The sequence below is a fragment of the Macrotis lagotis genome, chromosome 1, assembly GCF_037893015.1.
Source record: "Macrotis lagotis isolate mMagLag1 chromosome 1, bilby.v1.9.chrom.fasta, whole genome shotgun sequence".
Lineage (NCBI taxonomy): Eukaryota > Metazoa > Chordata > Mammalia > Peramelemorphia > Peramelidae > Macrotis > Macrotis lagotis.
Window position 1 is genome coordinate 321,335,933 of NC_133658.1, and position 12,781 is coordinate 321,348,713.

General features: G+C 37.9%; 1 protein-coding gene and 1 pseudogene across 1 annotated transcript; one reads left to right on the forward strand and one right to left on the reverse strand.

Annotated features, from left to right (window-relative positions):
* Nucleotides 1–1,060: 1,060 nt before the first annotated feature.
* On the forward strand, nucleotides 1,061–3,998 carry LOC141495798 (proline and serine-rich protein 1-like; annotated as a pseudogene).
* A 3,607-nt stretch (nucleotides 3,999–7,605) lies between these two features.
* LOC141517288 (olfactory receptor 6B3-like) lies at nucleotides 7,606–8,547 on the reverse strand. Its single transcript, XM_074228133.1, has one exon. It carries the CDS (start codon nucleotides 8,545–8,547, stop codon nucleotides 7,606–7,608), a length of 942 nt encoding a protein of 313 aa, XP_074084234.1.
* Between the last annotated feature and the right edge of the window lie 4,234 nt (nucleotides 8,548–12,781).

The following is a 12,781-nucleotide window of genomic DNA, read 5'->3' on the forward strand; positions in this document are numbered from 1 at the left end:
CCATTGTAATGTGAATTACTGCTCCTTACTCATTGGGTTCAGAATGGTCAGTTTTCTCCTTATTTCACCCATCTCTATACTCTCTGTTATAACTTCTCCACTTTCAGTTTTCCAACTTTCCTCCTGCATTCATGTCATCTCCTCCATTGAAATACAAGCTCCTTAACAAAAAGACAAAAATTTTCTGCTTGCTTATATTTGTATCCTCAGTGCTCAATCTATGGCATAGAATAAATGCTTTTTCAGAAATTTATTAGAATTCTGAGCTTAGCTGAGGTGACTCAACTCAGGCATTCCCTCCTTGAAGTAGTTTTTCTTGATTCTCCCATCATTACCTCTCCCTTCTCCATTATTACTTTGTATTTATATAATCATATATTCATATGATATATTCCCTGGTTGGTCTGGTAAAAGAGATATTACAGAATCCTGTTAGAGATAATCTCAGAGGGAAACAACTAAAATCAAGGACTGGGATTTTAGCTGAGACCTGAAGGAAGGCAGGGAAGTAACTACATTTATCAATTTTTTAACCCAACCATCTCAAATATTTAAGTACAAACCTTCCTAGAGAAGGAGATAGACCCCTATTCCTTTTTTTTTAAAAACCATTGTAGAAATTTACTCTAACTTCTAAAGATATATATTCACAGACCTTGAACTTTTTAATGGATGATGATCCCAAGCAACTTTTGAACTGGGATAACTTTTTGAGGATTCAAATTTGAGGAGCCAGATTATATAGTTAATCTTTTTCCCTGCTTGCCTTGTCCCTCCTTTTTCTAGGACTTTTCTTATTTTCTAATTCTCTTCCCCTAAATTTTTCTCCAAGGATTCTTCTTCCTAAAAGCTATTGTTTCTTGTCTCAGATGCTTCTTCTGGTCCATACACTCCCTGTGTGATCTTAGGCAAGTCATCTACTTTCCCTTGCCTATTTCCTCATGAGGCGGTTGTGCTAAGGGGCATCTGAGGTCTCTTCCAGAACCACAGATCAATCTACCAGACATTGCAAAGAAAGACAGTCCCTGTACTCACAAGCTAATGGGTTAGGGGAACAACTATGTCTGGACATGCTACATACAGAATCCTGTTAGAGGATTCTCAGAGGGAAGCAACTAAAATCAAGCAGGTCTGGTATTTTAGCTGAGATTTGAAGGAAGACAGGGAAGTAAATACATTTATCATTTTTTTTATAACAAAACCATCCCAAATATTTAAGCACAAACTTTCCTAGAGAAGATGGACCCCTACTCCTTTTTTTTAAAACCATTGTAGAAATTTACTCTAACTCCTAAAGATGCCTTTGAAATCTCAGCAGGGAGCCAAGAAAGGGAATCAGTGAAATTTAATAAGAATGTAAACTAACCTGACAATTTCCTAATAGAAGGTGGTATCCCAGAAAGTCACCTGTGAGGCTTGTATAGCATTGGAGTAGAAGAGTGGGTTCAGTCATGTCTGATTCTTTTTTTTTTTTTTTTTTTTAGTTTTTTACAAGGCTATGGGTTAAGTGGCTTGCCCAAGGCCACACAGCTAGGTAATTATTAAGTGTTTGAGGTCGGATTTGAACTCAGGTACTCCTGACTCCAGGGCCAGTGCTCTATCCACTACACCATCTAGCCACCCCTCATGTCTGATCCTTTTTTTTTATAATCCCTTTTGGGGTTTTCTTGGCAAAGATACTGGAGTGGTTTACCATTTCTTTTTCCAGCTCATTTTACAGTTAAGGAACTGAGGCAGATAGGTTGAAATGACTTACCTAGGGTTACATAGCTGGAAAGTCTGAGCCACATTTGAACTCAGGTCTTCCTGATTCCAGGCCTGGCACTCCATCCACTGTACCACCTAGCTAGAGGGTTGGTTATAGAAATGGAGCAGAGGGAAAGCTTGATGAATCTATGTATGTCTACTGAATTTTACTCCTCAATTTCCAAATTTGATAGAGACTCTAGGGAGTCTAGAATTCTTCTTCAGGGATTAAAGGACTGGTTGAGGATGTAGTGCTTGAAGGTATGGTAGAATCTGGAAACTGAACAATCAGCTAATATGCCTAGAATTTCCCAAGGAAAGAAGAAAGCCCATGGGGGGTGGGGTGGGGAGGAGAGGGAGAATCAGAGTACTTGATTAGCCTTTGAAATTGTGCAGACCTACCACAGCCCAAGTCCCCCCACCTGCCTGTCTGATCTCCTCCCTTACTTGTTGGAGCACAGTAAAGTTATCCTTGAAAAGATACTCAGAATAGCCCTTTATGGCCTCAGAATTGTCACAGAGCCAGGAGGGAGAGATTACAGCAGTAGAAGGAAGGAAGGCTTCGTAGGGAGAACAGGAAGGCTCTTGTCTCCAAAAGGGTAACTGCTGAGGTTAGGACAAATCCAGCCTTTCTGTCCTTCCTGTGTTCCCAGGGCACGCTTCTTTAGTGAACCTCAATCATCAATCCCAATATCAACTATCATTAAAATTCTTTCATTGTTAACTGTTCCTGTTACATCTGTACATAAATTGACTTCAGCCCTTAGCCACACAGTTTTTCCTGGCCTGAATCTTAGATGGCGTCTTGCAGTTACTCTTCCTCCTGTCCCATGGGGTTTTGCTACACCTGTGTTGTTCCTGTTCCCAATGAAGCATTTGCTTTGGCTCCTTCTACAGTTGTTTGCACTACTACTAACCTTAATCCTACTCTATTATCAGCTTATTCAGGGCTTTCCTTGGTCCTTAACACCTATTCCCCAAGTGATACCTAGTCCATCTTTCTCTGCAATTGCTTGTGGCCCTTCTACAGTCTCCCTGGGCTGATTAATCTTACTCTGTCAGTCTTGAAAGGATTTCTGACATCAAATGATTGGATTTGAATCAACACTTCTGCTTGGCTTCATTATCTTTTTTTTTCCAGAATCAAAACTGATTTGCCTGCTTCCTCCATATGCCATCAGCTACAGGAACATCCCAAGATCTGCCACTCCCAGGTCTTCCATCACCTTCCATGGTCACTCCAAGTTCCACTCCCCCTTACTTGCCAGCATAATCCCCTTTAGCCTCCCCTGCATCATTATCAATGGCATTACCAGCTAGCTGTTGTTCTTCAGTCTCTCTTTTGCACGGTCTCCTTCCAGGTTATTTAGAACTTCAGATTCCAGCTACCCCTGCTATAAATATTTCTATCAGGGTTAAAACTGAGCCTGCAAGCCTCACTTCTTCAGCTTTCAAAAGCCCATTTCATCCTGCTGATATGTCCCATAGTATTTTAGGCCAGTCAGCAGCATGAGTAGATGCAATTTTGGCAGCAACATCAGTACCTTAGTTTATCCACTTGCCTTAATCCAACATTATCAGGTTGAATAACCTCTAGTTCTCCTCTAAATGATTCTGCATCTGGCTCTGACTCCTCATGATTTCTCTGTATCAATTTCCTCTAGCTCTTAACCAAACCCTTGATCCTCTGTATTGCTTCCAGAGTCATTAATGGCTACTCCTTCTACAAGTGCCTCCTCCATATCAATCCCTCCTCCCATTTCTACTGCATCTCTGATCTCAGGGTTTGCAACCCTACCTCCTAACAGCACCATTTCCCCTCAAATTGTCAATTGCTGTCCCATCCCTTTTCTCTCTTTTATAAGGACCTCTACCATTTTCAAATACAGTCTACCACAGTTTTCCTCTGACACTCCAATAATTACCCCTACATCCTCTTTCTGGATCGGCTTCCTGCATCATCTATGACAGCAACAGTTTCACCTTTGCCAGCCACAACTACAGCTCCATCACCAGTTTAAGGCTTGCCAGGATTAGGATCTGCATTTAGTTCCAGTTTCAATTCTACTATCATTTCGACTTCAAGTATTTGGAAATTCTGTTTTTTGTGGACTTTTGTTGCTCCCAGGAATACCTGGATTTCCCCAGAACTCCTCATTCCTGGTAAGGAACTGCAGCACAATGCAACTGCACATCCAGTCCTCTTATAGCAAGTACATTCAACTTCAACTTCGGTGGATGGATTTTCCTAGTTATCCTTCAGCACCCTGTTGTCATTGCAGATTGGATTTTCCCAAAGTGGGTAGCAGCAAATATAGATTTTTAAGTGTTTTTTCCCCCTTTGGAATGAGACCAAAATTATTTAAGGATTGTGGTGAACACCTTAGTGAAAAAAGAAGTTGGGGAGAAGTCAGAAAATGAGAATGAGGATTACTTAAGGGGAAATTGCAGTGACTCAGAAAGTTAAATTGTAGCAGCAGTATTTCTTTATAGCAGTTTTAAGCAGGGTACTTTCCCATGTAAATAGGACTGACAAACCTATATAGGAAATAATAATTAAAAATGTTCTTTATTTACCATCTCCCATCTTATGATATTTTAGTATGTATGATCTGTATAGAAAGAATAGTAATGAGGAGATTGGATTCTTTACAACCCAATATGACCTTAAAACTGCCTGAGATTTCTTTTGACATCAGTAGTAGTTGCGCTTAGGGATGAAAGATTGCATGTGGCTTTTAGGGTTTTTTCCCCCTAAGTTGCATGTGTAGTTCCTCTTAATATCAATAGGAACTCAGAGTGTATATACCAGAGAACTTGAGACTCCTTTCTTGTTAGGAACGTTGTGTATGGGAGTGTTGTGAATTATCTTCACCTGCTATCCTTGAACACCAGAGTCTTATCTTACTAAGTGTCTTGGGAGTGGGAGTGGATTAGAAACTGGAAAAGTATTTAGGCACTGGTGTTTTGGTGAATAAACTGAGCACTTGGAGATCTTGAGGGAGAAACTTGTCTTCCTTTGTCATCCTTGTCTCCTGCCCCTCCGAAGGGAGTCTAGAACAGGGACTCAGCACTTCCTGACATCTTTTCCCCATCCCCCCCCCCGCCTTCAAAAGTTTTTAAATACAAATGAAAATGTCTTGCATATATTTATAAAGTAAACAGAAGAATATATTTTGGGAAAATAGTAACTAGAAAAGTGATGCTTATTCAGTTCAAGAATTATTTTAGGTATTTCTCCCCTCCCCCCTTTTTCTTCTCCTTGACCAATCTGCAGCCTTTGCCACTATTAATCATTCTCTCTTCCTTGATATTCTCTTCCCTATATGTTTTTGGAGCCTCACTTTCTCTTGGTTTTTCTCCTTCCTTTAAAACCACTTCAGCATCCTTTGTTGAATAGAGTTCATACCCTCTTACTGTAGATGTACCACAGGGTACTATCCTGGGCACTCTTCTTTTCCCTCTGTACTACTACACTTGATCTTATCAAGTCACAAGAATTTATTTATCATCTCTGTTCTAATGGTTCACAGATCTAGCTAAATTGCCCTAACCTCTCCACTGACTTCCAATCTTGCATTTCCACAGCCTTTCAGACTTGTCAAACCGGATGTCCAGTAGACTTTCTATTCAGTATCCCAAACTGAATTCATTGCTTCCCCTCATCTCCTTGCCCTCCCCCCTCCATATTTCCCTCTTAATGTAAAGGGCATTACCATTTCCTTAGTCCTCCAGGCTCAACACCAAGGTATCAGCCTCTATGCTTCACCATCTCTCTCTCATTTTCCATATCCAAAATTTTCTTGAGATCAGTAGTCAACTTTGCCTTTGTAACTTCTTTCCAGTATACCTCCTCCTCCTCTCCTCTGCCATCACCACCATTTTATTGCAGGTCTTCATCTCTTCACACTTGGACTATTGCAATAGCCTACTGAGTCTGCCTGCCTCTTCTCCCTCTCTCTACTCCAATCCAGCCTCCCTTGAGCCACCAAAGTGATTTTCCTAAAGCATAAATTTGACTGTGTCTTCTACTCAATAAACTCCCTATTGCCCTTAGGATCAAATGCAAAAATCCTTCATTTGGAGTTCACTGCGCTTTATAATCAATACCCTCTTCTACCTTTACAATCTTCTTTTGCCTTATTCCTCACCACATATTTTTCCACACAGAGACAAGTCTTCCCCAAACAACTTACTCCATTTCTTGATGCCAGGCATTTCCCCTTGCTGTCCCTCATGCCTGTAATAATTCCCTCCTCATCTCTGTCTACTGCCTTCCTCGGCTTTCTCAAAGTCCCAATTAAAATTCCATCTTCTACAGGAAGCCTTTCCCAAAACCCTTACAAGTTTAATGCCTTCCCTCTGTTAATTATTTCTTCTTCATTCTGCATATAACTTGTTTTAATATATTTGTTTGCTGTTATCACCATCATTATATTGTGAGCTTCTTGAAGGCAGGGATTGTCCTTTGCCTCTTTTTGTTTCCCTATTCTTAGCACAGGGCTTGATATACATTAATAATAATATTAATTAATTTTAATTATTAATGCTTATTATTTCAAATGAGTGGAGCAGTTTCTAAGACTGTTACTCTAGAAAATCATTCTACTCTAGAAAATCAAAGAAGAACCTAATGTAAACATTTGTTAATATAGATGATAACTGAATTATAAAAGGTAAGTTCCTACTTGGGTACGGTGATGATTTTTATGGTGTCATTATTCACTGGCCAATTACTCAACCAAAGGACATAGTTTGTGTAGGAGAAAGGGAAGGAAACATCTTTTTCACCGAATTTCTTCCTCTATCTTTGTGTTTCAAATGTTCTACTTATTTACAATTACATACTTATACATCTTTTTTTATGGAGTCAAGGACACAGCCTGGGAAAAGAATGATCATTTTCCCTTCAAAATGCAGCTCATTTTCTCAAGTTTTAGTGGATTGTGATAGAGTTCTCAGGAAGTCAAGAGAAAGAAGACTTTGAGAACTATGTTGGAATTAATGATTAATACACAGCTACAATTTATACTGAGGATATGAATAATGAGAAGTAAACTAAATTAAATATCACTTTTTTAGAGTTGGGTTAAGTTGCCAGCTCCAGATCCTGAACAACACCCAAAGAAAAGTATTCTCAGATGATTGGACATTTACTTTGTAAGCATAATCTAATCCATATTGTATTATATGTATACTTAGAGTGATTCCAGCAGATAAAACTAGACGGGGAGATATAGCAATCTTTTACTAAGGACTGGAACTGGTGTATTTTGGAAGGCATGACTAGCAGACTCCTAGTGATAGTAAACTCAGATAGAAAGGGATTCCTGAAAGTTGAATATTGACTTAGAAAATAACAATTTAATATCATCTATATTGTATTTTTTATTTATTTTGTTAAAATTTCTCAAGGTTTAATCTGGTTTAATCAGATCACAGTCAGGTTGCTAGTTTGATATCTCTGGACACTATGCCAACTCTCTTCACAATTATCAAGTTTAAAAATAAACTTATATGATCCTGCAAAATAAATTCCCAAATTAGTCATGTCCTCTATATGTGCCCTCAGGCATTTTTTAGCTATGTGTACCCTGTAGCTTTAGTTCCTCATTTGTAATGGCAAACCCATTTCAATATCTTTGCTAAGTAAACTCCAAATGAGATAAAAAAGAATCAGACATGATTGAAAAAGAACTGAACAACAACAAAATTGTAATTATCATTGCTGCTGCAGTCACTATTCTGTTCCTGCTGCTAATGCTACCACTGACACTATTACTACTACTACTAGTTATATAACATGGCTATAGATGCTTTAGCCATGGTTAAATGTTTTATTCTTGGGAGCTAGAGGCTTCACTTTTCAAGAGCTTGAGCTAGTCCCAAAGTCTTTTTCAGGGAATTCTTGAATTCCTTATTTCTCAGGCAATAGATCAAAGGATTCACAATTGGAGTTACAACAGTGTATACGACTGAAATCAGTTTGTTGGAGCTCCTTTGGTCAATGGCTTGGGGACGGACATACATGAAGATCAAGGCTGTATAGAAAATAATCACAACAATGAGATGGGAAGCACATGTAGAGAATGCTTTCCAGCGGCCTGTGGATGATGGGATTCGGATGACAGCTGAAGAGATGTAGCCATAGGATAGCATAGTGGAAATGAGTGGGAACACCAGGATGATGAATCCCAGGACAAAGTCTACAAGTTCAGCTGTTGAGAAGTTTGTACAAGCTAGTTTAAGGATAGGGGAGACATCACAAAAAAAGTGATTAATGACTCCAGGACCACAGAATGTGGCATGAGAGATGAAGTAGACTTTGATCACAGAGATGATGAAGGCAGTTGCATAGGAAAAGACCACCAACTGTATACATAGTGTTGAGGTCATAATTACTCCATACCGGAGAGGGTAACAGATGGCCACATAGCGGTCATAGGCCATGGAGGCCAGAAGGATACACTCAGTGCAGACAAGAGAAATGAAGAAATATAGCTGAGTCATGCATCCAACAAATGATATGCTTTTTTGTTGAAGGAGAAAACCACTTAGCATTTTGGGAATGATGTCAGAGACATACCAAACTTCCAGGAATGACATGTTGCCTAGAAAATAGTACATAGGCTTATGAAGGGTGGTGTTGACCCAGACAGTGAAGATGATAATGAAGTTTTCCATCAAGACAAAGAGATAAACAAAAAGGAAGATAAGAAAAAGCAGATACTGGAGCCATGGGACTGTGGGGAAGCCTAGGAGAATGAACTCCTTGATGTTGCTTATGTTCTTTCCCCTCATTCTGCTTCAGTTAAGGGTTCCAGATCTGGAAAATAAAAATCATCATACACAAAGTAGAATACTGAAGGTTAGATGGTCAGAAGAGAGGATCAATGAGAAATTCTCTGCTAAACTTTGTTCTTGATATCAAAGTCCACATATGATCAGGTGGGAAGAACTTCCTCCTATCTAGGGATATCCTTCTTTTTTTTTTTTAAGGTTTTTTTGCAAGGCAATGGGGTTAAGTGGCTTGCCCAAGGCCACATGGCTAGGTAATTATTAAGTGTCTGAGACCAGATTTGAACCCAGGTATTCCTGACTCCAGGACTGGTGCTTTATCCACTGTGCCACCTAGTCACCCCGGGATATCCTTCTTTATTGGCAGATGACATTCCTTCCTTTAGGACTGTATGCCATTATTATCTTAATTCAACCCAACAGATTCAACCCAACAGTTTCAACAGGAAATGATCCAAACTTCCAGAATAAACAGCTGCTGTACTGGAAGTATTTGAGACACTAAAAAGTGAGAATTTCTGGTTGAGAGAGTATTTGAAAGTATATGGGGCCTAGGCCCCATATAGCATGCAGAATTTCTCAGATATATATTTAAAACATTTTATTTTTAATTTTTGAAATAAAATAAGATTTTTTTATAACAGTACAATAAAAAAATGATTATACATAAAACTGAAAATCTATTATGTACCACTTACTATTCCTTTCAAATATATGACAAAGTTATCTTGTAAAGTTTTTTTGATTCTTTTTTTTTCCTACCCCAAACTTGTATCTCTTGGGCCCTAGAAATGTCTACCATTAGACACAAATTGGTTTGTGTATTATATATATCTATATCTATATCTATATCTATATATATATATATATGTATGTATATATATATATACATACGTACATATATTTCTATTTTGGTTCTTTCTCTGGATGCAAATAGTATTTTACTTCATAAATCCTTTATAATTAATTTGGGTATTTATACAGAGGACTTAGTCACTCAGTAGTGTTCTTAAACAAAGTTGCTTTTATTGTATATAATGTTCCCTTAATTTTGCTCATTTTTCTCTTCCTTATTTCATGTAAGTATTTCCATGTTTTTCTAAAATCATTGAGCTCATCATTTCTTATAGTATGGTAGTGTACCATTACAATCTTACACCACATCTTGTTCAACCATTCCATAATTTATGGGCATCCCTGCAATGTCTATTTTTTTGCCATCACAGAGAGCTGCTACAAACATTTTAGAACATCTAAGTTCTTTTCCTTCTTTTCTAATTATTTTAAGAAACAGACTAAGTAATGGTATTGTTAGGACAAAGTAAATAAATAGTTTAGTAATTCTTTGACAAAAATTATAGATTGCTTTACAAAATGGTTGAATCATTTTATAATTCCAACAACAGTGAATGTCTCAGTTTTATCTCATTCTCTTCAGCATTTGTCACTTTCCTCTCTATCGTTTTAGCCAATTTATCAAATAAATCAAAATATACCAAAGTTGTTTTTGTCTGCATTTCTCTAATCAAAATGATTGAGTATTTTTGTCCATGACTATAAATTGTTTTGATTTCTTTATTGAAAAACTGCCTGTTCTTCTCCTTAGAACATTTATCAATTGGGGAATGAGTCATATTATGATTTGGCAAAGTCCTTTATATATTTTAGATATGAGATAAAAATATCCTACTCATCTAGTCCATCTTTTAGGAGCTGGTTGCATGTTGTAGAGAGCTGGTAGTCTATATAGGAAGAGATGGAGCCAGCTGATCTTCTATTTGACCCTAGAAAGGAGAATTATGAGCAATAGGTAGGAGTCACAAGAAACACATTTAGTTTTGATCTAAGGAAACATTTCTTAGTAATTAGAATAGTCTCAATGGGGAATGAGTTATATTGTGATGATAGTCCATTCTCTCTCTCTCTCTCTCTGAAGGTATTCAATTGTAGGCTAAACGATCACTTGTTGAGTATGCTGTGGAATAGATTTTTGGTTAGGTATGGGTTGAAAAAGGTCTATGAGATCTATCCAATTCTTAAAAATTAGACTGGATTTGCAATCTGAGGCATGAAGGTTTAAAAATAAGCTATACCCTTTCCCTGCATGATTTAGGACAAGTTACCTCTCTCAGTCTCAGTTTCCTCATCTAAAAACTGAGGACATTATATGATGTGACCTTTAACATCACTTAGTCTAAATTGAAATGTTCCAAAACAAAATCATCTATAATCTTATGTCTGGCATGCCAGTTAAAACAGGCGAGGTTGTGGCACAGATCCCCAGTTTTCTGCCATGAGAGTTGCCTCATAGTCCAGGTTGTAGGCAATTGGATGTCACTTCCTTATGGGTAAGAACTTGCATTTTTGATTTTTGAATACCACTACCAGTAGTGGCTGGCATATAACAGATGCTTAATATATACTTATGGGATAGAATAGAATTTTATTGAATCACTTTCTCCCCTTGATCTTTTAGATTGAATTGATGAGAAATTAGATTTAGTTCATGATATATCCTGCAAAGAATTTAAAATAGATATTTGATCTGGAGGTCATATTACAAAAACATTAAAAGAGATACAGTTCAGATGGATGGATGTTTGTCCTTCATTCTTGAAGAAGATCATGACATCAGGGAGGTGATGTCAAGACAAGCACATGAATTGGATTTGAGAGAGGGGGTGCTGTGCTAAGTCATCAGCCTCACTTTTTCCTCCAGAGTCATGTGAGGCAATCAGGGTTAAGTGACTTGTCCAAGGTTACACAGCTAGTGAGTCAGACTCCAAGGCCAGTGCTCTATCCACTGTGCCACCTAGCTACCCCTACAATTCAGATACCTTTCACAGCTACTACAAGAGGAAGAGTTCTTAACCAGAAAAGAGATAGAGGTGATTATAAAAGATAAAATAATTTTTTTACATGAAATTGAAAAGCTTTTTCACAAACAAAACTAATGCAAATAGGACAAGAAGGAAAGCTGTAAACCAGGGGAAAATATTTGCTCAAAAATTGAGGTAGCGTGGCATAATTAAAGGTGTACTGAATTTGCAGCCAAGAGATGCAAGTTTGACTCTCGACTTTATCACACTCCAGTTGTATGGACCTTGATCAAGTATTTTAACCTCTCTAGGGTTGAGGTTCCTTAGCTATAAAAATGAAGAGTCTAGACTAGATGCTTCCAGCTCCACTTTTATGATCCTATTATGTCTGATATATAAAATATGCAAGGAAGTAAATATTTAAGATACAGAGTCATTCTCCATAAATAGACAAAAATTTTGACCAAAGAATCCTCTGAAGAAAAATGGCAAGTGATTAAAAATCGCATGAAAGACAACATAATGTAATGAATGGAAAACTGGACTAAGGCATGAGGATGTGGGTTCAAGTTTACCTCTGGCAATACTAACAGTGTGACCCTGGGCAAGTTGTTTTATCTCTCAGTGACCTCAGGAAACTGATTATGAGTTGCAGAGAATGTGCTGACCTACACTGGCAGAACCTTCTTATTTGAAGGTTTGCTATATTGATGTAATTATAGATCCTGTTTCTATGAAAGACATAATGTTACAAGGAAAAGGGCACTGACTTAAAGTAAGAAGACCTGAATTCAAGTTGCACTTCTGATTCTTATTTTTGCAGTCACTTAGCCTCTATGAGATTCAGTTACATTATCTGTAAAATGGGGAGATTGAATTGAGTGGCATCTAAGAGGCCTTCTAGATCCCAACTCTGAACCTCCAAGGTATCAGAAGAGTTGGTAATGGAGGTGGTACAGATGCAGAATAGGTCAGCAGGGAATCTATAGCTGAAAGAATCATAGTTATTGAGCTGAAAAGGACCTAAGAGAGTATCTAGTTCAACACTCTGATTTTGCAGATGAGAAAAGTGAGGCCCAGTTAGGTTAAGTCACCTATCCATACTCACACAAATCATAAAGCTAGGATTTGGATATAGGCCCTCTGATTTCAACTACGGTCCTCTTTCTTTGGTTATACAGAATTTCTCAGAGATCACCATTTTCTCCCCTTGAATATTCTCATTCTCTCATATTTCCCTTGTCATTTTTCTATTGTAAAATAAAAATTGCCATTTGGAAGAAGAAGCTATTCACTATCAAAGATGCATTAGAGATTTCCCTTTGAGGGAGTGTGATATCCTGCCCTTGTCTACACTGACCGCAAAATTCTGGAGTATCTACTGATTTACCTGGCAGCCTAACATACTCCATATCTAC

What these genes read in the sequence shown, in the direction of transcription:
- LOC141517288 (XM_074228133.1), bottom strand. Translation starts at nt 8,547, where the DNA reads ATGAGGGGAAAGAACATAAGCAACATCAAGGAGTTCATTCTCCTAGGC.